Source organism: Pagrus major, chromosome 22 (assembly GCF_040436345.1).
Source record: "Pagrus major chromosome 22, Pma_NU_1.0".
NCBI classification, from domain to species: domain Eukaryota; kingdom Metazoa; phylum Chordata; class Actinopteri; order Spariformes; family Sparidae; genus Pagrus; species Pagrus major.
This window is the reverse complement of record NC_133236.1, coordinates 18,762,295-18,789,258: the sequence shown is the minus strand read 5'-3', so window position 1 is coordinate 18,789,258 and position 26,964 is coordinate 18,762,295. Positions and strand designations below refer to the sequence as shown.

Sequence of the window (26,964 nt, the reverse complement as noted above, 5' to 3'; positions counted from 1 at the left end):
TAAAAAATGATTATGTGTAGAAGAACTTGTAAGCATGAAAATTAATTGTTGTGTTTAAATTATATGTACATCAGAAGCAACTATTTGATACTGTGAAAATCTCATACCGTTGCAACCACTGCTGTACCATTGCTTCATTTTCAGGGATCACAATGGAAAAAATATTGGTGTAGCTTGGCACAGCAGAATAATTAGTTTAACATTTTAAGTTCTTCAGCTATTATCATCAAGTAATGGGTCAAACAAGGTTGAACAGTCAGCAAGCCTGTCTCATAAAACACTTTTTTAAAGTTTAACGTTGAACTAAAAAGCATTCTTCTTCCCTCTGCATCCTTGAAATGACACTTTTCTCCTTTAACAGTATTGCTCCACTACTTAGGAGTTCATTCTGGCGTCTAGGCTTTGTGTTCGAATCAGCAAATGTGAGACACTGGGTTGTGGGCCAGGTTTTGCTGAAAAAGCTCAGTGTATTTTTCTGTTTGATTGATTTAAGTCATTAGAGTTTACACAATGTTAGCAGTCATGCTTCTGCTAGCAGCTTTGTGTTTTTGTTGTAGGGCTATTTTTCGTATGTTTGTTCTTTGTTGGTTTTGAACAGAAAGCTTGATTACATGGCTCTTGGGTGGGGAAAATAAACACAGACTGGGTGTAGAGTGGGGGTGGAGTATAGTATGCAGCAGAGATTTGGTTACTTTCTGTTTTTTTGGAGGAAACATTGCGGGTCCTGTTGTGTGAAACTGTTTCCTGTGTGGGTTTCCTGTGATTCTGGTCAGGGAACTGGTATTGGGACTGAGCGGGCCTCAGAGCTCCATGAGAATTTTCCATCGAGCTTGACTGCCTGTGCCCTTTATGCCCTTTTCGCTTGTGTTTTGAACACAGACATGAGAATAGAGTTGGCATGTGGGAGTAAGTGTGTGTGTTGGAGCATGTTGTTTCAGATGGGGCAGGGTTTGGAGGAGACGCAGCACAAGAGGAAAAGGGATAGTTTTTGAACCCCTGTGTACGTGTCTGTTAAGCAGACCTCAGTCATTCTGTGCATTTTCCTAACTTCCTGTCTACGTGGAGTTTCACCAAACTGACTGCATGTATCGTGTCCAGAGAGAGGCAGCAGACAATAGCATAGACAATTGGACATGGGACTTCAAACTCTCAGGTTTTAAATCCTTGTCTGGGAACATTTTATTAGTTTAGCACTGGTCTACAGCTGGTGTAGTGGACAGGCAAAGGATGCACAAGAAGAGGAAACGGTGACATGATCTCCATCTTCCTGTTATTGTTCGTTTCCCTAGACTTCATAATCCTCTTGTCCTCCAGTTGAAGAGGTGACACACCTGACTCTACTTTTCGTTTATTTCCACTTTCATCACCCTGTTACGACTTTTATTGTGTCCTGAATCACTTCCCCTCATGTACGGATGTGGAAAGAGTTTTAAGTGTGAATTGGGTCAAGTAAAAGTTCAGGTGTTGTGTTGCAAACACGCGCGGTAATCCACGTAATATGTGACGTGTGCTGACTTTCCATTGGAATAAAGAAATTAACATATTATCATTTTATTAAATTTTTGGGCCTTTCAGGCTTTATTTTGATAGATTACAGGAAATGGGATGAGAGAGAGGGGTGATGACATGCAGCAAAGGGACACAGGTCAGACTCGAACCCTGGGTCGCTGCAGTGAGGACACAGTCTCTGTACATGGGACGTGCACTCTACAAACTGAGTTAGGGGGCGCCCATATTATCATATCATTGAATGGAAACTGAACTAAAAGGATGTTTTTTGTCATAATGTTGTGCCCCCTTTCTTTTTTTCCCTGCTTCCTTCTTTCTCCTCATGCAGTTAGACGTCTGCTGTGATCTGTTCTAGTAGTTTACATAGACAAACAGACAAGTGGCAGCATTTGTCAGAGCTTTGTTGAATAGCTGAGCTACTCCACCAAAGGGAGGCTGTTTATGCAGGCAGAGGGAGAGGTATGCAAACAAAAGCTTAGAAAATCATTCAAGGCCTTCCCATCCTTCCTTTTTCCTCCCTCTTAAGGAATTCACATGAAGTGTAACAATGGGTCAGCTGGCTTTCTCCAGTTTTCTTCTTGACCAGTTTTCTCTTTAATTTCCTTTTTTAAAGGCTGTCATGAGTGCAACGGAAGGATTGTGATCTTAAGGAGTAGACTTTTCCCTGGCAACCTTACTCTTTGATGCCCTGCCTTCTCTAAGCTGGATGTGCACAGCAAAATATCCATTGAATAATTCAGAACGATGGCTGTTAGCAGCAATATATAGTTGAGTCAGGAGAATGTGGAGTGTCACCCCAGCTGGGAAGAAAAAAAACATCAGATGCAATCGTAGAAAGTAAACATGGGATCATATTTTTATGTACATTGTCACATACTTTTTTTTAGGATGTGTTTGTGCATCTCCAACTATACAGACACCACACGGTGCAACAAGAACTAACACACCTGACTTAAAAAAACATGGTACAACGTTAGTGTGGTGTACATAGTACATTTACCCATAACCAAAGACGTTACTGCACAATCAATCCAATTTCAGGTTCAAATCAGTGTTAAATATTAAAAAAGGCTCTAATATCTTCTTATGTCATCCCACAAATGTAGTTGTTGTATTTCCAATACATTTGAGCAATATATTTAAACTGAACAGCAAATATTGACCTTCTGTTTTAATGTGGGCATTAAAAATTAAGTTAAGTTTCAAAACAACTTTTACCCAGCTCTTCGAAATATGTATACCTGACCACATACAGCACCCTTAACATCCAACCTTTCAAGCCCATTTCTGTGAAGTCTCACTCTTTCTATTATGTAAATCTTGGAAGTTGCCATATTTCTACTAGGTATGTTCCAAATGACTAATAAACCTGACATTTAAATTAAAATTTAAACTTAGACTTGTTGACTAATCAAAAAGTTATTTGATATCTCAATAACAAAATCGTATTTTAAATGCTGCTGAAATCTGTGGCACCTACAAAACAACAAGACGACAACTCAATAAATAAAAGGTATCAAATAACATTTAGTAACAAATAACATTTATTGAAAACAATGTTCACAACAATCATTGGGAAACATGCCTTATTATTACAATAAAATACAACTGTGCACCATCTGAATTCAGGTTTATCTCTTTTTACAGAACTAAGATGAGCTTAATTGAAAAATTAAACTTCATTCAAATTCTGGCCATTTCTTATAAATCACACCCTTCAGTCATTATTCCACACCTAAAGGAAGAGCTAAAGCAGAGTTCAGCATACCTGATCGAGAACTGATCTCTTACATCTATGGAGGAGTAAACATTCAAACTGTGATGCCCGACAGTCAAAGCACTACTTTTACACCTTACACATTTATTTTGTCCGTGTATACTTGGCATTTATTTTGTCACGTCTTGCATTTTGCACTGTCACCCTATTGTGTTTATCTTCATAGTTGTAAGGTCGTAACTGAAAGGAATTGCACTGGCCTGAGTGTCTTGCCAGTCAGAGAAACTTGCTCTTTTAGTTTGTGCGTGTGTTCGTCCAGCCTTTAGGGAGTCATCCAAATCAGCAGGGGAAGGAAGCCAGGCCCATAGTCAGGCTGGCATGCCAGTCGAGTACCTCTTAACTTGTGCTTACTGTTTAGACAAACACAGTGCCAGCCAAAGTGCATCCACACTTCAATATTTATCCTGGATGTTTGTGAAACATGTTGAATGTGGTATAAAAAAAAAAGCTGCTTAGTCCTTATTGAAACTTTGTCGGGTGAGTTGTTGTTTTCTCAGCCCCTCCTGAAAGTTTGTGTGCCCCTCTAATTGTTGCAGGGTACACCAGTGTTTGTCCATGCTGGGCCCTTCGCCAACATCGCCCATGGCAACTCCTCAGTGCTAGCAGACAAGCTGGCTTTGAAATTGGTCGGACGGGACGGCTTTGTGGGTAAGAGCACACAATCCGCACGCACAGATCACACACAAGCCAAGGAAGAACCTCAAAACCTTTGGGGATGAAAGACAACAAGATGTTAACTGCAGAGTCTATGAGCCCCAGATGTGGAGGAATTTAAAGCGTAAGCCTCCTTACCAGGGCAGATTAAACTATAATTTACAATTGACAGTCATGAACTTCAGTGAGCTTCCCGCGCTGTTGCAACCTTTGGCCTACATTCATCTCAGTTCTGGTTCTGGCTCTGTCTACCTGCCTCTGTGTTGCTCTGGTGTCTTGCTGCTGCGTAACTTTCTAGGAAACCGGTGGAAAGATTGCGTAAAAAAACAGGAGAGAGGAAGGAAGCTGATTGATAATCTTAAGAGCCTCTGGAATGCTTCAGAGTAAACCACACTAATCCCTTCAAGTCAAAGCATACTTGAGTATTTCCATTTTTATCTGTCTATCTATTCCGCTGCTCTCTCTCTTTCTTCATTTGCTTTGACTGCAGAAATATGTTTGGAATGCACATGTGTATGTATGTATGTGTGTGTGTGTGTGTGTGTGTGTGTGTGTGTGTGTGTGTGTGTGTTTGTGGTGTTTTTCAGGTGCTGTCAATGTGCATGCAGATCTTGTCGAGGCTTTTATTTATGTGTGTGTGAGACAGGTTTTCTGTGTGAGAGTAATAACAGGTAAAGGGAGAAGGGTGACTCTTTGGGCATACACAACATTTACACGGGCTGTCAACTGTGAGCTAGGCAAATGTGTTGGCAGCATGAGCAGAGAGTTGGGTTTCACAACACTGGAGCAGAGAAGCAGGGGGGGCTTGTATGTGTTTTATACCTCCACCTCCTCTTCTCCACCCCACTTGTTTTCCATCTGTCTGTCTCGTTCCCTCCCTTCCCTGTCTGTGTGTTTGTTACCTGACTCTAAGGTATGCCAGGAACTCAACCTCCCTCCTTTTCTTCCCTCGGCAGCTGGGATGCATGTACCCCCCTCCCCTCGCTCTCTCATTCTCCCCCTTCCTCCTTCTCAAACTCGTTTCTCTGATGCTACAAACTTTGCCTTCTTTTAAGAGACACAATTTGACAGCTATGTTAAGAAGCTGATATTTCTGCCACAAATCATAAATGTAGCTCACGGGGCTTCATAGTCTGTACAGCATTCGACACCCTTTACCTTAAGACCCAATTCTGATAAGTAAAACATTTTTAAAAAGTGTCCAAAACAGCAAATTTCAATCCTAGCAGGTATAAACTGAAAATATTCTTTGCATCTGTGAGCCTGATGTAACCACACCACAGTTTCTTTAAGTAATCTACAGTTCAGTATGATAATGTCAGCTCCTCTCATGTGGTAAGGGGAACTACATGAACTCTTTCTGAACTCAATGTGGGGGTGTGTATGAACATATACTCATGGCCATGCTTCATCATACTCCATATTAATGCGGGCTACTTCGACTCACTTTGGAATCTGGACTTAAAATGGAGAAATGCTGCTATTGGAGGGGGCTGGCTGCTGGGGGATGAATTCCACGTACCAGATGTGAGGGATTCCTGTATCATTAACAGTCTGGAGTACAGACTGTAGATAACCCCCCGGATACTGAGTTACTGTAAGATTTCCCACACCGCAAAGCCTCCCCAAAACTAAAGCAACAAATCATTGGGGCTTTTAGAGGAATTGCCTCAAAGAAATTATGATACATCCAGCATGTAAAACATTTCAAGCTCTCCACCCTTTTTGACACCACTTTTTGAAAAACATGTCTACAAGATGTCTACAGTTTCTGCTTTAACTTGCCTTAAACTTACAAGCGCTTCATTAACATACCGCGTTGGGTTTTAAAAAACACAGTTGTCAGGAGATTTATTCAGTCGGTCGAAAATGAGTCTTTTCTGACATTTTAAACAGGGTTTGTACGAAGTCTTGAAAGTTTTGAAAACACTTAATTTTAACTGAATGTTTTCAAGGTTAGAATTTTGCTTGAATTCAAATGTACTTCTTGAAAAATGCTTGATTTTCAACACAATCTGGTCTTCATCTACACAAGCACTTATTTAAACCAGAAATCTTAATGTTTGAAATGAAAGGGTCGAGCAGCCAGTGAAATAAACAAGGTGACAATAGATATAGATTTATGTGGGTATAAAGTAATTCTGTTAACTGCCTTCACCATTGCATTTATAGTAACAAGCTGGATGTGATGATAAAGGCCTTGAGAGTCTGGGATCTTTTGTATAGGTACCTTGAAAGTGCCTGAAAAGTGGTTGAATTTTACTCGGTACAAACCCAGTTTAAAGACAACTGCTTGTCTGAAAAAATAATCGACTGGTTAATCCATAATGATAATAATAATAAGTAGCTCTACTAAGAGCAACATGGCTTATTGTGGAAAGCTCTATGGGAAGTACATGGCCATGTTGATCTAGCCTACTTTCCAGCCTTTTTATTAGTGTTTTTATTGGCAGGGGCGATGATACCAGTGCTTTGACTGGTAGTAACACCATCCAGCTTGCTTTTCACTCACAACAACACTGACCTCTTCTTACCCTCTCGTTCTCTGGACAGTTCAAGGTTGTCACACAGAACAGGAAACCTGCAAGTGTTTCCTCATGACATCCTCTGGGGTCACTCTCCTGCTTGGTGTAATGTCACATTAGGAAGGATTGTCGTACTCGCTTCCATTATAGTTTACTCGCTATCTTTGTTTTCATTCTTTTCCCCCGATAATGATTTGCTCCACCTTGTTGTACATGTGAGGTATGAGTAGTCCTGTGCTCAGCTTGTGGGAGATCACACATTTTCTGGAAATATCCACAAATCCTGTCCCGAAGAATGTGATTTTTATTGGCAGGCTGGTTCAGTATTCAGAGCCAAAGCTCTAGTGTGGTGTTAATGAGAAACACTCACTCTGTCAGCGGTCTGTGGCCACATGAAGTCTAGTTACATTCTTGTGCTCATCCCACAGGCTTTATTCCTTGCTTTTTACGTGAAGAGATTTGTTAGGAAGGAGACGATGCAGCCAAGACTTTCCCCAACCACAATTTCTGCTTAATGTAAATATTGTTATAAATTTTCCCAAAGACTGTTAAGTCCTCTTAATTAAATTACTGGAATGCATTTTTTTTCTCCTTTGGGCTGTTCTCCTCTTGTTCCTGTTTAGCCCTGTGTCTCTTTGCCACTTCCTTTCTCTCCTTCTGCCTCTCATCTCTCCCTCAGTCAGTCTTTTTACTCTTGCGTCTCTGGTGAAATAAATTGAACTTTGACTAGTAATGGAGAGTAACCACACAAGTGTAGAGTGACGCATTTCTTCATTGAAACACATGTTTTCTAACAAAAGCCTCAGAGAAATGTGCTTCATCAAATGTCAGCCACAAGCAGTGTAAGCTACAGTGAAAGAATGACTCTTTTTTTTTTCCCAAATGCCTCATCTGTATAATGTTACCTTGTTATATTCCTTATTGAATTTCATTAATTTTTTTTGAACAATTCATTCAATAAAATGCACTTTAGCTAATCAAATTTTTATTTTCTGTTTAGGATAACATAATAGATTTTCCATCCTAAAGGAACTGATACAAATCATTCCAGTATGTTACTGTGACAGCTTAACTGCCCTCTATAAAGTATGCATTTACTGTATGGATCAAACCTGTGCACATGCTCTTGCACATACACACACAAGCATGTTAAAGACATACACATAATTTATCACATTAATTTCATTTGTCTCCTTGCGCGCTTCCGAGTCGCTTCATCGTTATCCTTTTAATTGAATTAAATGTTAAGAGGGTTAGCTCTTTGTCATTGTGTCCTACACACAGGCTAGCCACACATATGGAGGTTATACAGACAAAAGGTGAATGCCACTGGTTTTGACTTGTGTTACACAACATACTCCTTTCAGTGTTGAAACGGTTGTGATAGACTCCCCAGTGAATTAAGGGAAGATGTGCATAATAAGTAAAGTTTTGGCTCGCTCCCCAGTTGTAGCGATTTGTTGTAGTTGTGCTCTAGTGGGATATAACTTATACAACTATATAACTAATAGATCTTAATTAGAATAATAAAATGGTTATGTACAACCTCGGCCGTTAAAACAAGCCACTCTTTCTCCAATAACATTGTCTAATTCTTACATAACTTCCCTCTCTGTGACCTCCTTGTTGATTTCAGTGTAATTTAATGACTTGGCGGTGTGTGCCTTACTGTCTGACTGACTGTTTTCTGTTTTTGTGTTTATACAGTTACATGTTTTGTTAATAATACCTTGCTTTATGTAATGTTTTAATGTTTTTCAAAAAAAGCTACAACTTTTTTAAAAGACAATAAACAACAGTTAATAGAATATGGTGATAAAGTATAAAAAGAATAAAACAGTAAAATTAATAAAGCAAACTATATGATAAATAAAACAAACAAGAAAATCAGTAAAACAAACAATATGATAAATAAAAAATTGTAAAATCAATAAAACAAACCATAAAATTACTAGAACAAACTATTTCATAAATTAAAAAACTGTAACATCAGTATAACAAACAACGTAATAAAACAAGCAGTACAGTCAATAAAACATATGGTATCATAAATAAAACAAACTGTAAAAAAAATAAAACAAAAAAATATCATAAGCAAAACAAACAGTCAAATCAAGTCTAAAATAGTGAGTTGTAATCAGAGTATATTGAAGTTTTAATTTTGGCCCCTCGCTGTCAGTAAATTAATTGTCATTTAAACCGTGTGACAAGAAGCTTTAGTTTGACTCACCACTTCACATGCTTGAAGAGAAGCAGAGAATTTGGTCCATACCAAAGAAAAAAATAACAAATTTTGCATTTAGGGTTCAGCTGTTTCTAATGTACTGCGAGTTGTCAACATATGGACAGACTAGTCTAGACATCAACATTATGTGGACTTCTGGGAGAAAATCAAAACAAACTTTATTCCTATTCCTATTATTCCCATTACTTGAACGCCTTATTGGTCCTCCCTGGTGGTCATAAAATGTTCATGCAGCTCTCAAGCTGATAAACACTGACATTTAGTTTAGCTTTTGAATTCAAGTGTCACATGGCTGACTCATCTTGCATTTCCACTACAAAGAAACGGCACCAGAGTTCACTTAGAAAGCAGCACCTTTTTTGGTGGTGTGTGTGCTGTTACCATCTTCCCTTCCAGGGCTCAAATGACCATGTTCCCACCGGGCTAAACACACTACACTAAATGGGGAAAATACACCAGAAGTTGTTAAAACCTCACCAAACAATTTAGGTGTGAAATCAACTTTATTCTTTCTCTAAAATTATTGTTTTGGCCCACCAGCGAGTGTTTTAGTACAATGGTGCCACACACATACACACAACAAGTAACAGGAACCCTTATCTTAACAAGGCTGTCATTCCAGGTGGACTATTTGCTTTGTTTGGACCGCGTTCAAGAGGCCTGTGTGTAGGGGTGTCAGTATTGGAGGCCCTCTGTCTCTTTGAGAGCCCTTACAGTGAACCCTTTCATTTCTCAGTACAGTATTTCTCAGTACAGTATTACTGTTCAGACAGAAACATTCAGTCTCGTCTTTATTCACATAATAAGATGATTGAACTCGCATGTCTGTACTTTCATTTTTTCTAGAAAGATATTGTATTAAACAAATAGAAACAATACTAGCGGAGACTGTAGATAGATGCCTGGCTAAAGATCAGGTCAATTTATATGAGCTATTACCATGAACTACTCTTTCAAGTTTAATTTTTGTTCCCAGTGCTGCTGCAAAAGATGGGAGAAGTGGATGAAAAACATTTCCAATAACTATCTGTTTGAATTCTGAGCAGTGTCCATTATGCACTTTAATGATTATTGCAAGAAAAATGTTTTTTGGAAATGGAAATGTGTAATTGTGTTATCTATTGCCTTATAAAACCTCCCTGTCTGTTTCCTAACAGTGACAGAAGCTGGTTTCGGAGCGGACATCGGGATGGAGAAGTTCTTCAACATCAAATGTCAGGCTTCAGGCCTGCGGCCAAATGTGGTGGTGCTGGTTGCAACCGTCAGAGCGTTAAAGATGCATGGCGGTGGCCCAAATGTAAGATTACATCTAGCTCACCTTCTGTCTATTTTTGTCTCTTTATAATGCTGCCTTACATATCATAATGTGATGTAGTAGAATTGAATAATCAGTGGAATGGATGTTTTCAACAACCTAAACTAGCATGTGACAATGTCATGTACACAGTCCCAATCACGTACCTCAACAGTAACATACTTTTCTTGAAAAGATCTACTATACTGATGTGGAATTGTAACTCAACAGAAACTGATTAACCAGTTTATACAATCACTGAAAGTTATCTCTGTGCATATCTATCGCACTCCCGTTACAAACATCACAAGGTTGTATGAATGTTTCCATGCCTTTTTATGAAACAAAATCTCCTCTGTGTGGTCCTACTCAATCCACCAACTGTTCAGTGATTGGTCAGCATGCTGTCTTACCTGAAGACCTAAATTTATTTAATCAAAAACAATTATAGAAATCTGGGGTATTTATTGGTCTGCATTCCATACACTGAAATGAACAGCCTAAATAAACCGCGGCATTTGAAGGTGTTTCCATGGAAACATTAAGAAGATGAACTAAAACATCAGTTAAATATTACAAAGGAATGATTGTGTCCCTAAAAGCAAGAATTATACATTACTGAATGTGATATAATACTGAAGTGTGTGATTGTTTTCTTTGTGTTTTCAGGTGTCAGCAGGCGCACCTCTACCCAGAGAGTACATTGATGAGGTACAAGCCATATAGATATGCAAACATGCACACAAATATACACAAAAATAAGCATGTCCACTCTGATGAAAAAGATAAACTTGAGGGAGACATTTAAACATATTAAAGCTGAAGACTTTGTGGTTTCTGGCATGACTTCCAATCAAGTTAGAATAACTGGCTGAGCCTGTTGTATTACATTTAGCTGTAATGGTCTCTAGGAAAATTGGGGCCGTAAAAGTCATCGGCTAGTGTAAGACCCAATTAACAATCATGTGCTTCTTTACGAAATCCTATTTGGTGGTGGGCCTGTGTGTTGTGTTCTTAAGTGAACTCTGAGTTGTTCCACATTGGTGTGACACAATTCGCACATTATTCCATATCACTTATCAAATCATTCATGCTGGTTTGTACCTTATGCCAAGTGTGTGTAATGAGCCAGGAAAGGGCTGGAAAGTGAGAACTTATTCAACACATTCATAGAGATTTATGTGTGATGCAATAAAGGAAGTGTCAGATTGTATTCAGCCTATCTGCCTCAGGCCTCCAGCTGTATTTTCGTGGACATTAAATTCCCCGCCTCTATGCATAAATACTTCGCCCACTAACAGGGGTTAAGAGCACTTATTTGATTAACAGCACAAATACAGCCTGTCCATGTGGTTTCCGGGCATTTGGTCCTTAGCAATGTAGAGGAGGGGCTCTTTTGATGTGTGTGTACGCGTTCACATTCATATCTGGCCATAATCACTGGTCTTTCAGGCAGGTTCAGCTGAGTAAATAATGAAGCAGTATAAGTTAATTGTGAAGCTTTTAACGAGAACCAGAAGTACTGCAGAAAACAGAGCCAGGGAAATGAATTTATGGGACATGTATGGCCTTACTGCTCTGAGCCTGGGGCTTCACACACACACACAAACACACACACACACACACACACACACACACACACACACACACACACAGAAACAGCGCAAGATTGGACTGCCGCAGTCGAACTTGGAGTAGCTGCACAAGATAAAATGTTCTTGGGAGTAACTGGAGTTGTGCACATAGTTGTACACAATGTGAGAATGATAAATGAATAATTGCACACAGTAGGATACTACTGGGGTTTTTCCATAGTAGTAAAGGTAATCGCTCCGGGCCAGGGCCACAAGCAGGTGTGAGTGTTTTATTCACTGCACATTAGAAAGTCCAAACCACAGATTCTCAGGTAGAAGATACAAACATACTGAGAGCTGAACTTATAAAAACAGACCTTTCACTTCCTCCTTCCCCTGCACAATTGCCCCCAAGGACACGTGTAAGGGAAGAGGACAGTCACGTGTTGGTCATAGTCAGTTCTGCTGCCTAAAAGCCATGCGGTCAGACTATCCCGTGCTCTGAGGCTGTAGCGGAAATGCATGGGTTGGCTTGGCACTGTGAGGCAAAAGTGGACCAAGCCAGGCTCATGTAAAAATGTGCTGCTTCAAAGAAATAAAACTAATTCTTGCTTTCAAGGCACAGGATGAATCCCATGATTTTTTATGTATTTGTTTTGAAAACTCCAAATAACTGGGTAAAAAGGAAATAAAGTCATGGATTTCCAGTCATACCCTTCAAATTATATCTCTTCATAATACTTGGCTAGTGTGTGCTATGAGTACCAGGCTACCACAACACCCGAGGAGGACATAGATTTACTATAGATTATACACAAACACACATCGCCACTCAGGTTTTGTTTTACTTGTCATTGTTGTTTAATGCCTAGTGGATAGACACAGTCCAGTTGTTGTAAGGGACTGTGTTACAGGGTGGGAGAAATCCCAAAGCCACAGATTTATAGTTATAGTGTTTACAATGTCAATTGAATTACCATTATACATTTCTGACCTTTTGTTTCTTCTGTCTTTTTCTCCTCTAGAATCTAAGTCTTGTTGCAGGTGGTTGCCATAGCAATCTCAGGAAGCAGATCCAGATAGCACACCTGTTTGGAGTGCCGGTCGTGGTCGGGCTCAATGTCTTCAAGTAAGATGCATTCAGACACACACCCACAAACATACAACCTTACTTGAGTGACCAACTCTTCCGTAACATACAGTAAACTAATGGAATTAACAGTAGTAACAAGAGAGTGTATATTTTCCTTAAGGCACCTTTTTTTTTAGCTTCATTTTGTCTCTAAATATGTAATTTGTCGTCATGGCCACCAAGCACTGCTCACAATGTTCCCTTTGGTGATCTTTTAGGACTGACACTCAGGCAGAGATTGACCTTGTCTGTCAGCTGGCAAAAGAGTGCGGAGCATCTGATGCTGTGCCGTGTCACCACTGGGCGCAGGGCGGGCGAGGTTCCCTAGAGCTGGCCCAAGCTGTAAATGAGGCTGCCAGTAGACCAAGCAATTTCCAGTTCCTGTACAATAAAGAGGTGAGAACAGATACTCTAGATGGAATAACTGCTTTTTCTGCTTTTCTCGATTTTAAGACATAAAAATACTCTTCTTGGGATAATAATCTGTCTCTGAAAGAAAAAAAGTGGAAAAGCTTAAAATGACATCTTGTCCTTTTCCCTTGAACAAAGATACCGAATCTATCAATACATTATGTTTATTCCAGAGGTTTAGCCAGCGTACACAAGAAGGCTCGTACTTCACTTCAAAAGTCTGTAAACATGCATCATTCTGCACAATGAAGCCAAAACATCCTGTTGAAGTTATAGGTAGCATAACATTTTTGAGTCTTCGTAACATGTCAGTCAATTTTATGCCTTTGTTTTATTGCTGTAAGATAGGCAGTTGTAATTATCCCTCTTCCTACTTTCTCAGTACTGGATACTTCCTGTTTGTAGTAAAAGACAATGTTTTCTTTGGGAGTGTATCCAGAGAATGTGGAAGTGAAAAAACATCAGCTGGTTTGAGTTAGTGAGTTTGGGAAGTTGTGACTTACATTAACTGAGCCTGTTCACCTGATGTGTGGCATGTGTGTGTGTGTGTGTGCGTGCGTGTTTGCGTGTGTGTGTGTGTGTGTGTGTGTGTGTGTGTGTGTGCCTTTTTACTGTTTGCCTGCCTTCCAAGAGCCCAATAATGGGATTACAATAGGTCCAGTAATAATTCTGGGTACAATAGCATAAGTCCAGTTAAATGAGTGAACTAAAAGTGTAGTATCCAATCTTCATATTACCCCAGGTTCACAAAGGTAGCTTGAAGGTTAGGAGGAAGGTGAGTGAACAGGGGAGCTCGGAGGATGTTTGCTTTGACAGACAACCTCAGGATAAGACTGTTGGTGGAGCAGAGGGAACTTAAAAGATGAATAGGCCCAACAACAGCCCCGAAGCAGAGACCCTGTCAGACCAGCAGGTCAGACTTAAGGATACAAAGATTTTCAGCAGGCAGTCTGCCTCAGGCGTCGTTGGATTGAACATGTCTCAGGAGGAAGAGAAAACTATGTTGGCAGCATCCACGTGAAGAGTGGCCATAGTATAGCACATGTCATTGTAAGAGGCCTTAATGACCTTAATGATGAGCCCAATTAACTAAATTGATCTCTGTACCAGACCTCATCTGTCATGCCTGCCCTACGACAGCTGGTAACAACTATTTACCTTTAGAAGAAATAATTAAATCTTTTATAATCTGCAAATCCTCTTAAATTTAAGTAATTTAAATCCAAAGCAGTAGGAAAACAAATTTTAGCACAGACAGACAGAAAAGCTACAGGTCTCCTTCAATTTGAAAATCCCATGTGAAAGCACATCTTCTGGCTGGCACAAAGGAGATCGAATAGCTCACTGATCCGCAGTTCTGGCACTGCAAAGATGATATTATAAAAAGATATTCCCTGATGAGCTACATCTTCAGGAGATTCAAGTGGTGAAATCAAGTGAAATAACAAGCACAAGATTTTTCTATCTCAGGCAGATTTCCAAATTTACTTATTCAGGTTATGCAAGGGTCATCAAATAGTAATAGTGCATTTTTGACTGCAGAGAAATGAGGTTTGCAGTATGTAGTATGAATCAAACAATAAAAGTCAAATACGTTAAATGATTTAATTTGCTCTGTGTAGCTCTTATTAACCCTGAGATCAAACAGATGTGTATTCACTAAATCTAATTTCCTCAATTTTTACCTTTTGACTGGAGTGCTCATGTGTTTCCACTTGTCTTCTCTCTGTCTTTCCCATAGATGCCGATAGTGGAGAAGATCAGAACAATCGCCCAAAAAGTGTACGGAGCGGATGATATCGAGCTCTCTCCAGAGGCTGAGGCCAAGATAGATTACTACAGTCAACAGGTGAGCTCACTGCTGCTGCGATAACAACTGACTCACACACTGAGAGGACTCATCCAGCCCAGCTCCTGTCTCACTCTGCGTTTCACTTTGGTTCAACAGCATTTCCAATTTCTACCCCTATCCCTCGTTATAGAGTTCCCCCATGCCACTCAGAACAGAGTGACAAGGATAGTGGTTGAAATCTCCCCCTGAAACGGAGTAACCCTTCAAGACGTCATACCTCATCAGTAGTCATCTATAGTATTTAAGTAAACAGACACAACTGGACATTTACAATATGACGTCTTCAATTGCGGTGATTTCTCTTGTGTTACTGGGGAAATCCTGGTATTATCATAATGCCATTTGCAATTTATCTGATGGAGATAGAAGAGCATTGACGCTTGCAATTTGTTCAAAACCTCACGCTATCAATCAAGTCATCAAATAAAACACTGCTTCATTACCTTGCCACTAGCAGTGCTTAACAGGCTAACATTGGCAATCTGTGCTCCTACCCTGTCAGAGACATGCGTCAAAATGCAGAACTGTCATGCACAAATCAGCAATAACAGTGTTACGTTAGCTAGTTAACTACTGTAACATCAGCAAGCTAGAAGCGATTGTTTTAAGCTTGTTGTACAGAAAATGACCATAACACACTGACACAACAAAGTTCACACACATACATTTACCTCTTTTCTTGCCGTCTTTTTTCTTTAACCAGGGCTACGGATCGTTGCCCATTTGCATGGCCAAGACACACCTGTCTCTGTCCCACATGCCTGACAAGAAGGGTGCACCCACTGGATTTGTTTTGCCAATCAGAGATGTTCGCGCTAGCATCGGGGCTGGCTTCATCTACCCACTTGTGGGAACGGTATGTACCTTTAGTCTGAAACAGACTAAAGACTAACTGCTGTCTCTGTAGCTCATAGTCACAAATGACTGGATCCACAAACCTGCATTAATGTGATAAGCACGTATTTACTGTGTATCTAATGTTTTCTCCCATCACCGTTGACAACAAACATTTCACAGCAGACACTGACACTTTCTCAAGTGTCTATTAGTTTAAAATATTTGTAATTATATCCTTTACGCTTTCCTTTCTCGCATAATTTTTTGTCTTTTTAATATTACATCAGCTTCTTTTTTGTTTTGTTTTTTGCACCATGTATTTTAGTTTAATTCAAAGAGGCTATAATTGATATTATTTTAGAACCTGCAACAATATGTATCAAATGACAGTGTGAAAACAATGAGACAATTGGAAAGGGATCAGTCAAAGTGGTAATCCTACAGAATTAGAAGAATTATATCCTGAATCTGCAGTTCCCCTAAACTTCATGAAACCTTCAGCTCGTTGTTTAGATGTCTTGCTGCAAATTTGGTTCCCTCGCACTACTCTCATAGTGTTGTTTTCAGCTGCAGCAGGCAGCTGTTTACAGTGGAAAATCTATAAAAACCTAGCATACAGATCTTTCTCAGCACCTAACATCATACAGACACAGTTCGCTGGTGAACAAAGTGGAGCATTTAGGAGCTGAAGAGCTAGACATTTCCCTCAGGAGTTGGTAGAGTCCAAAAATGGAGCCAAAAAAGAGTGAATATTTGACTAACCTTTTGCTAACAAGATCGCCATATAAACTTAAAAGGTGATGATCAACATTGTGTTCACAACTCATTTCCAGTTTATGCAGGTTTTAAAAGTCAAATCTGGAACATCTCAGGCTTCAGCCTGAGGGGTTGATCATGAAATGTTTTGGCTTAGAGCCAAAGATTGTTGCATTGTAGACACCACAGGGAATCAGACCAAAGTGTTTATGATAACCCTACATTTTGACCTGGTGCATAGAGTCTTCTGTATGTTTTCTTGTGGGTTCTTTCCTTTTTACTCATTGCTGTAATATCTAGCTCAAACACTGATCGCTCCATCTGATCACAGAAATGAAGTCTGTAAATCTCTGATATTTTATGTTTATGTTGTGGTTTGTTGCTGTGGGCTTGAGTCACATATTTCCCCCTCTCTGTCTGGTTTATGTCTAAATTGAAGCATCTCTCGAGAGCTCTGACATAGTCGAAACTCCTTGTCCTTAAAGCCCACATAGGGTCATGGGTTCTTGCAGCTGCTGTGTCTATTTCTCCTCATCCTCCTCCCTTCCTCTTAGTTTTATATTTGGGTCCTATCCCTTGCTTTTCTGACAACCACATTACTGAGCTGGTTAGAGCTGAGCTGGAGCCTCTTGGTTGACGATGGGCCGGGCAGGAAGGAAGCGGCTTCCTGAGCATTTTGCGTCCTGCTGTTTCACCAGTGTACCCTGGGGGCCAGGCTTTGATAGGCTGAGACAGAGGTGTCAAACACCGGGCATGCTGGGAAGGCATGGCAGTGTCTTGGTGTGGCGTCTGTCCAGTCTCCCAACCTTGCCTTTGATCTGCTGTGGCCCGTGGAGCCACTGGCATGTAGACAACCCTTGAACTGTGACTCCTAACCCAAAGGAAGTCTCCAAATTGTTCTTTGAACTATTTGGCTTAGCCTCCGTCTGTCAGATTGATCCATAGATTGAATATTTGAAGTTATAGAGAGCTGAAGTCGCAGCACATTTCCAGTGTTGCTTCTGTTTTTTTCTGTGGGTTTCTGGGGTGAGGCTGTTAAAAGATAACCTGATGTGCAAGATGGTTTGTCATACACAACCATATTGGACGCCGTCCTTGGAAACTGTTTGGAGAAGGGAAGGCATTTTCAAAAAATATTTGAAGAAACACTTGACACGACAAAGGTGATTTGACAGAGCGGAGTGGAGCCCAATGGAGTGGAGAAGAGTGAAAAGATCTTTTCCATCCAAAAAAGCCTTCAGTGCTGTTCTTACTACTATACTATACTATACTCTCCAGTTCTAATATAACTGATGCTGTAGCAGCATCTACGCTTGAGGAGCTGCCATTGTCATTTTCAAACAAACAGTTGCTTCGCTCGCTGGTTGTCACACCTAAACTATGCCCACTGCTGCTTGTACCTCCCTATAGGACACTACATGCTCTTGACTATCACATGAACTTGAAGATGAAATCTTTTCATTAGATTCGATAAAAAAGTATATTTGTGATCATGGGAAACATTCCTGTCTCTTAATATATGCATGTTTTGCATTTTTTGTGTCCAATGGTTCATTCACAAACCCTCAGGTCACACTTGACTCCGAGAGGTCGAAAGAGAAATCTCACCAGCAAAAGTCCTGGGGCGGTGAAGGCGTGAGTGTAAGAGGAGGGGGAGGTTTGGAGGGGGGGTTAGGGGTCTTCACATGGTGAAGAATCAGGAAGGGGCTGATGTCATTCTTCAGATATGTGAGGGAGGGGTCGCCAGCAGAACAATAGATCTCTGTAGAGTTCATATCCCGTTAGAACTGCCTCCACTACACCGTTAAACCCAAAACCCAGTACAGATTTATAGAAATATCCGCCATGGCTGGATATTCCACATGGACCCTACTGGTAAATGTTTAACAAGTTGTAGACTGGGTACCGTGATTACATCTATGAAAGAAAGCACGCAAGATGAAAGTAGACCTTCATTTATTTTGACTTTTTGCCATAATAATACAGTATCCAAATTTGGAGAATCCACTGCAGTTATATAAATATACTTTTCTCTATTATGTGAATACTGAATATTTACTTAGTCACTCTTAACCGAAGTCCTTAATGTGACTCATGTCTATCACTGAGCGTTGAGTAATTGTCTCATGTTTACAACTTGTCACTGTTAAGTTCAAAGCAGTCCCTCAGGGGAAGATATGCACTCTCACAGGTGAGAGTTCAACAAGACTCATGAGGTCTTCTATCTCATCAGTGTAACTCAACTTTTTCTGTCAGTGGGTCATTTTATATTTTACATTTTCCCAATCTTTTAAAGCCAAGAATCTAACATGCAGCCCAGCATAAAAGCAGCTATTTTACTTTCTATTGAATTCCTCTTTCTTATTCACTAATACCAGAATGTCCTTCCCTCTAATAGTCCATTAATCTTTAATGGCACAACAGTTTGCTTTTGAATTTAATTTCATAATCCTCTCAATCCTCTTCTGTAGTAACTGTGCTGTTGTTGACCAAGACTCCTCTCCAAAATCAGTGGGGGGTGAAAATCCAGCTACATTGTCTCCTCCAGGGTTTTCCCCGACAAAGACACATTGTGTTGGGGCATAATAGAGGGACTTATTTGGCCGAGTGGAGTTTCCAACTTTAGCCACGGAGTGTTGTGTGTTTTTGCGAGTGCCAACTTGTTCTCAGGCTTGAGAGGAGGACCGGCAGAACAGCGCGTCCTTTGTTGCTTTCTGCACATTTTAGCATCTTTTGATATTTAAATGTGTAGCCTGACACTTAATAACATAAAGCTGAGAAGCAAATAACTTGTGTTTGTGAATCAAATTACTCTATAATCTTCCTGTGGCCTTGGTACCAGCCCACGGCAGTTTAATTTCAGGAAAAAAGAGAAACTGACTGGTCTTGGTGAGGGGTGGTGGGAGATTTTTCATTACTGCTGCCATACTGTGTTATTTAGGATGGTAAAACGGGTACATTATTGTGCTTTCTGGCCACATTTTATGGTAATTCTAGCTAACTTCTGTGGACTCCAGTCCTGTTTAGCCACTGTCGCTATGGAAAGGAACCCAGTCAAAGGCATGAATTACAGTGGTTGCAAATCAAAACACTTTGTATTGTTTGTGAACAATATGTGGCGCCATAGTTACTGAATTCAACCAAAATTGACATGGTGTAACCTAAAAACAAACCAAAACTTGATTTAACCTGCAGATTCTCACCAACTTATCTTGAGCTTTCCCAACTTTGAGCAGCTGACAGAATTTTTAGCTCGGTGTTTGGATGTTTCTTTTTGGGACCTGTGGTTACCTTTTCCACCAACATTTTTATAAACACATGCATGTACCTTTCACTTTTCATCAAAGATCCAGATGTTTTCGAATGCAGTTCATAATATTCTGTACTGATCGTTAACAGTTTCATGCCTATCCATGCTTCAACTGTGAGTCATGTAACGTTATCTATTATCTATCATCAAAAATTGTGATGTCACAACTGAAAGGAGCACAAGGAATGAAGTTACTCCTCGGCCATCATTGTTCTTAATGTGTTGCGTTAGAATTAAATGTGAAGCATCGATTTTAGATTCCTTTAAATCTGCTTATCGTCTGAGTCATCTGTGGTTAAAGTGCTATTGATGGACGTGGTCAGAACAGTGTCATGTAACAGCAACACTGCTGACATCAGACCAGCCAACAATGAGAGCGAGCAGTTAGCATCCGCTCTGTCAGATTTTGTAAGCACGTAGTCCTCGTTTGGTCCCTTCGTTTACTCACAGAGCCGCGTTTCCTCAGACAGGAAATTGGCTGGTCACTTCCCTCTGTCTCATTTCCACTAATGGGCCCATAAAACTGGCCCTGGGTTAGAAGGGGGAGGCATGCAAAGAATGTCGTTCCCTGTCTAATGAGCGAGATAATTTACTTTTCAGCTTGGATGGGATGATCTGGCTGGGTTCGGTGAGAGGAAAAGTGTTTTATGAGTCAGACATATGCCTTGGATCAGTCGTGAGGTGCAAAATAGATTCTTTCTTTTACATATTTATTGATTGATTGAATTTTAGATTAATTTGGTTTTGGTATCTAAACCACACGGGGCAGGCTGTTCATTATTATGATGCCGTTCAACGCTTGACACATTATTGTGCGTTCAGAAAAAAATACTGCAAACATTAGGTGTTTCCATTAGTTCAGTTATCACTTTCTAATGAAGCCACTGCGCACCAGAATTATGAATGTGCTGCATCAAAAACTCTTGCACAGGTTCCGTCATTCGTACTCGCTTTATTAACAATTTTTCGGTTCTTGGACCTTCATATGGCAAAATTTTGTTTAATTTACCTTGTCAGTTTTTTCAGTATTTCAAATACAAATTGCAGCTTCTTTTAGCTTCTTATAGGACAAATCAAACTCAACATGATCCAGGAATTTCTCCATACCCTCTTCTTTCTGGCAGTAATCTTGATCCATCTGAACCATAGTCAGTAGTACCACTATGACCTCATATATAGCCTCTAAACTTTGTCTCATATCTGTGAGGTTGCCTTTTGTAATCTATATTTTGACAACAATGAGTACAAAGCGACCACTGTCTGTGGCTAAACTCATCACTGCTGAAGTGGAGGTTGTCAACACATTGATCATCTGTCTGCCCAGAGTGAAATGAGTCTAGATTATAGTCATTGGACCTGTAGGGGTTGACCTTATTCTGAGTCATTTATGAGAGGTCTGATACCAACTCTTAGTGAATTGTCCTCTGGTGTAGAGCAGCTGTGTTGTGGCAGAAGCTTTAATATCATGTTTTAGTGATTATCTATATTGTAATCTTACCTTCTTATTTAGTTCTGTTGTCATTGACATTTTAAAGAGACTCCTGTTTAAAGACGAGACAAAAGTATGAACCAGCTGCTAATATCCATTCACTTAGCAATATTTAAATGTTTAAGTTACCTCACGATAAAATTAGGTAGAATTTGTGTCGTCATGATTCACTAAATTTTAGATTACATGTTGTAAATTTTTGTTTTGAGGGTTTTTTTTTTTGTTTTAATCATTTTGAATTAGACTCAACAACCTGAAACAATCGCTACAACAAAAACATGAAGGAATTAGACAAAGAATTACAGCCTGATTTTGACCACAAGTATTTTTTCTTTTCTTTCAGTTTCTCTTATACTGCCTGCCAATAAAGTTCCTCTGCTTTTCTTGTGTTTCCCTCAGATGAGCACCATGCCAGGTCTGCCAACCCGACCCTGTTTCTACGACATTGACCTTGACCCGGTCACAGAGGAGATCACCGGGCTATTCTGATCATGCTCCAATTTAGAGGTATCCATCAAGGTATTCTCTCCTGCACAGCGATATAAAAAGTTGTATAAAAAAGCATTCATTGTGTCATTATAAACATTTTACAAGCTGTCGTTGTCTTCTTCCATGAGACTTTATTTCCTCGCTGGAGTTATTAGTTTACTGCTTCATTCCCTCTGTGCCAAGGCTGCAGTCTGTGATGCTACACTCTGACTCATACACACAGTTAAAATCATCATCCTGTTTTCTTTTTTTCTGTTCCCAGGATCCCTCAGCTCCATGCGGGAACAATCTGATTCATCCATCCCTTCGACCTTTTTGCCTTCTAACTCTTCCCAGCAGCCCAAACACTGCCAGTATCACAGTAACATGTTTACTATAGCATTAACTTCATGCTGTATTTGCACGTCTGTGTGATATACCAAAGATGACCTCCTACAGCCATATTGTGTTTACTGTATGTGCTGTATGTATGTTTTTTACCTCTCTGTACGATGTTTTCTGAGTATGGAAGAGTCGGTTTCAGTCTTAAAATGGCCATCTTGAATTTTACGTTAATGTTCTGTTTTCCTTTATTTGTGGGGGAAAAGGTTACCCAAATGTCTTATCATGGTGCTGCAATCTTTTATACATGTCTTAATCTTTATTACTGAAAGTGGCACAGCTTGTGTATTAATAAACTAAATAGCTGTCAAACGCACAAAAAGCCATGATGGCATTGATTATAAGCTCTCGTGTCCTAACCTGCTGGATGCTTCTGAATGTCCAAGCTGCTGTACTAAACTGTCTAAGCCGTACTAAACTGTATAGTTATACAAGTTATACCCATCAGTTTGAGGCCATTTGGGGTTTTTTGTTCAAGTATTACATCTAATATGTTTAGAATGGTTGTAATGAATTATTATTACTTTAGATCCGTCAGTTTGGATACTTTAATGGCCAAAACAATAGCTCATTACATGTACGGTATTGGCTATGTAAAATGGTACCTCCAGTATTTTTTCTTAAAGGTTAAAGGTCATTTGCAATTATTTTATGTTTTATAATTGTGGCGGTGGTCTAAATTTCACATCTAAGTTGGGTCTGATTTTCATCCAGAGAGCTGAATGTCACACTGCTCTCACAGTGTCAGCTGGACAAAAGTTACAATCTTGTTCTGACTATCAGACAGCGATGTAATGTACATCCAGTGCCTGTGTCTTGATGGGATGATTAATCACAGTGAAATCAAATGTGTTACTGAAGCTAATGTTAAAGGACCAGTTTGCCTAAAAGTGAGAATTCAGTCATTTTCTACTCATACCCATGTCGATGGAAAGACAAATGTTTCGTAGTCCACAAAACATTTCTAGAGCTTCACAGCAAATCAGTGTTGCAGCATTTTCCTAAACAGCTGAAGTAGATGGGGAAAACGTAAAAGAAAAAACATAAAAGAAATCATAAAATGGGTCCAAACAGCTGGTCCAGCATAATCCAAGTTTTAGGAATCACCGAAATCCGAAGTCGATTCAAGAAAGACATTATTTCCACCTTTGACACGCAGTTGATTTTGTGTAACAACATCAGACGGGATGTGTACTAGTGTTTTTAACTCAGCAGCTACAGTGAATTTCGGCTTTAAAGAAAAGGGTGTAAATAATGTCTTTTCTTGGGGCTTCCGGATGCTTGGATTAAGCCAGACGAACCGTCGCCATCTGGGTGAGTAGATTAATGATTAAATTGTCATTTTTTAGGTGAACTGAAGTTTTATTGTAAACCGAAGTGTGGAACTGACAGATTTGCTCTGAAAAAAATGTATTGTTCTTGTTAACAGCGGCTGTATGTTTAACATTTTGGTTGTCAGAAGTCAAAAGTATGTGCCTTTTTCAAATAAACCTTTTATTTACTCCAAAATTGTGTTTGTGTTTTCACACCCAGCAGTCGACTTGTGGCTCAGCCCATCTGTTGTTTGGACACTTGCGCTCTCTTCCTGTTGTGGAGATTCTTTAGTTCAAACCTTTTTTTGTTAAAACTTCCTCTTTCACTTGACTAGCATATTAAAACTTTAAGTTTTCTTAAAATTTTTCATTATCGTTTGTTCTTCTACCTAAGTGCAGCTTTACTCCCACGGGGGGGCGGTCCGTGTTGGAAGCCTGCCAGAAAGCCATCGTTCAGGCCCCCTAGCAGCACCCTGTGGTGCAGCATCTGTCATTATGAGGTGTTTGCAGGATGGAGCCAACATACATGTGTGCACATGTGTGTGCCTATCATAGCTGGCATTCCACACCTGCTAAGTCTGTTATTCTCTGTGTTCACTGGGCAGGATCTGGCACTTAAAAATACAGTCAAGGCTGCAGGAATGCTCTCATTTTATAGTAGAGCTCCAACAGCATATTTAGTGTGTGTGTGTGTGTGTATGAGTGTTTGTGTGAGACTGAACCCTCTTGTTTTGAGCTGATGACAGATTTTAAGACATGCTGTTGACGAGGAGAGGCCTCCGTCATTGCTTTGTAACGTGCTGGAAAATCCCCACTGTGTCAAGTTCCAGTTATTTATGTCGAACTTTTGACTCGATCAGCTGAAGCCTCCAGTTGTTTAAGCTCTCATCTTTTAGCACTCATATTTAATAGACTGGCTAATTTCAGTACCAAGGACAGGTCCTTTTGAATGTTGTGTGAGTGTAACTCGGGAGTGGCTGGAATGATCCAAGGCTGGATTACCAAGAGGGCAAAGCAGGCAACTGCCCCTGAACCTCAGACCTCCAGGGCCCCCAAAAGTCTCAGGTGCCTGGTGTGTCAGCTGCCTTCTGTTACAAAATCAACTCTCTTCTGCATCTATGTAATCTTGTCGCCTTGTTTATCGGCGGCATTATGTTTTGGGGTTGTCCAAATGTCTTCATATATGAAGCGATTCAATTTTATATCCAAAAGGTCAAAGGTCAGACCACTGTGAAATCGTAATTTTCAGCAAAAATGTTCTGGCCATTATTCAGCGCCACAGTTCAGGAACAGTAATTTGCCTGGTGTTTGGAGGCATACAACCACAACACGGTAATTCTAGTTTTTTGTGAGGTTCTCTTTAAATGTGTAAGATCCCTAATTATTAATTACTTTTCATAATCAGGGGACGACAGGCAGAGTGAGGCTTTGCACACGAAGTCATTCAATTGAGGTTCTTAAGATCCTGGCGCCATTTTGCATGTTAACAATACTGTATCTGTGCATCAGACTCTACACCCATGTGTCTGTCATTACTTTGACATAATGACATGATTAGGTTTTATGGAATTAGATCTTCATATACTGGTGATTATAATCAAGTCAACTATGTGGTTATAGAAGGAGCTGTAATGTAACAGATGCCGGTTTGAAGCTAATAGACTGACAGATACTGAGCTATGTAACAGTAATTTGGCTGTGAATTCACTATAATCAAAACAAATACATTTTATTAATATGGCCCATAATCACAATTACATTGCCTCATTGGGCTTCACAATCTGTACAGTGAATGCCATCCTCTGTCCTTTAGATACTCGATTCGAGTGAGGAAAAAGTTGCCATACTGAGAAAAAAAATTCCCCCTTTTAACAGGGGGAAAAAAAGTGAAGAAACCTCAGGAAGAGCCACAGAGGATTTTATTGTAGTTTTACAAGAAGGTACTCAAGCCAGGATCCCAAAAGGCTAACAGCATGCTAACTGGCTACCATGCTAAAAACAGGCAAACTGGCCCATAAGTGGTCCAACAAGGTACACATGCTAACAGGCTAACAGTCAAACAGCTAACAGGCTAAAATAATAACAGGCAGTATGGTAACAGATGTTTAGTATCATAATGTCATTTTATATCAAAATGCTATATTTTCACTGTAAAATTGTGTCTAGGTTGCTGTAGAAACACAATACTGTATATTTCTGTGATTTGTATCAATATTACTGTAAAAATAATTACAGTATACAACTGTGATTTCACCACAAATGTTATCCAGTAATTTCCTGGAAAATACAATAATAATCTTTACAGTGAAAAACCTACAATGTCTATTATTTAAAATAAAATAATATCAAGTCATTTTACTTAACTTTAAAGCCGTTCAATTCATAGGTCACAGAACTTGAAGTGTTTCTATGCAAGACCAGCTGACACTGTCTTCTTTATTTTTCATTCTTGTGCGTTTTTACCAGGTCAAGAATTGATAATTCAGAATATTAGTTAGTCGGTCAGTCATGTAAGTGTCAAAGAAGTCATGAAGGAGTCAAGTGTCAAGTCCTGATTTTTGCGACTTCAAGCGGCATTTAAGCTTTCAATGCTTTTACACAAACAGTGGCTCAAATGACTAGTATAGGCTAGTGTGTATGTTGTCGTAAAAATTGTTAAGAGTCTGACAGTCGTCCTTGGGATAGCCCCCTTTTGAGCTATAAAAAAACATTTGGGATATATTATTTCTTCTATATTTCTATATTTTTCCCCAACAAGATGAATAGAATATCCTTTATAGTTGTTTTAGGATCAGGTTGCCATTGTCTGGTCTTTGCACACACTCAAGCAGTAAATCTCCTGGATATTACATTTCATTGTTGTGTTGCTCTCTTCAAGGTATCGTGTTTTGGTTTTGTTTGGCTGCAGGGACCTTCAGTCTAGGCCTGTGTGAACTTGGTTTTAAGCTGTGGAGCTGTAATTTGCAAAAAGAAAAAAAAAAATTCCAAACAAAATAGCACATGGCTCAACCTACAATTAACACTAAACCTCAACATCATCTCTCCATGAGCGAGGCAGACAGCATGGCAGTCTGTCACCTATAGATGTATAATGTGTGTGTATGTGTGTGGGAGAGAGATTAGATCAGAGATAACTACGTTTGTGAGTGTATATTATTTCACTAGGTGATTAGAGCGCCTTAAAATGATTGATCTTCAGTATCAAAGTAGAAATGACAAACTCAATGGATGAAATGAGAAGCTGCAGCTAAAGTTGTGTTTGTTTTAGTTTTTTTTTAGGTGAACCACAAGAAGAAAAATCCCAAACATGTGAAACTTGAACCAACTAGTATATTTGCATATAACAGTGGATGTTTTTTTAACCTTGTTTACCCTGGGAGTAAGATGGAGAGAGAGCAGACGTTAACAGTGATGTA

General features: G+C 39.7%; 1 protein-coding gene across 2 annotated transcripts in view; it reads left to right on the top strand.

Moving 5' to 3' along the window:
* Positions 1-22,400, top strand: part of mthfd1l (methylenetetrahydrofolate dehydrogenase (NADP+ dependent) 1 like) — a 37,537-nt gene extending 15,137 nt beyond the window's left edge. Inside the window, exons 20-28 of one of the 2 annotated variants that reach the window (XM_073492885.1) lie at positions 3,823-3,934; positions 9,868-10,007; positions 10,674-10,715; positions 12,604-12,707; positions 12,929-13,106; positions 14,863-14,970; positions 15,677-15,829; positions 21,765-21,872; positions 22,117-22,400. In XM_073492885.1, coding sequence (XP_073348986.1) covers positions 3,823-3,934; positions 9,868-10,007; positions 10,674-10,715; positions 12,604-12,707; positions 12,929-13,106; positions 14,863-14,970; positions 15,677-15,829; positions 21,765-21,854 — 927 coding nt within the window. In that variant the 3' untranslated portion in view covers positions 21,855-21,872; positions 22,117-22,400. Of the gene's footprint in view, positions 1-3,822; positions 3,935-9,867; positions 10,008-10,673; positions 10,716-12,603; positions 12,708-12,928; positions 13,107-14,862; positions 14,971-15,676; positions 15,830-21,764; positions 21,885-22,116 lie in introns of both variants that reach the window. The other variant, XM_073492886.1, reaches the window with a different exon arrangement.
* The last annotated feature ends 4,564 nt before the right edge of the window (positions 22,401-26,964 follow it).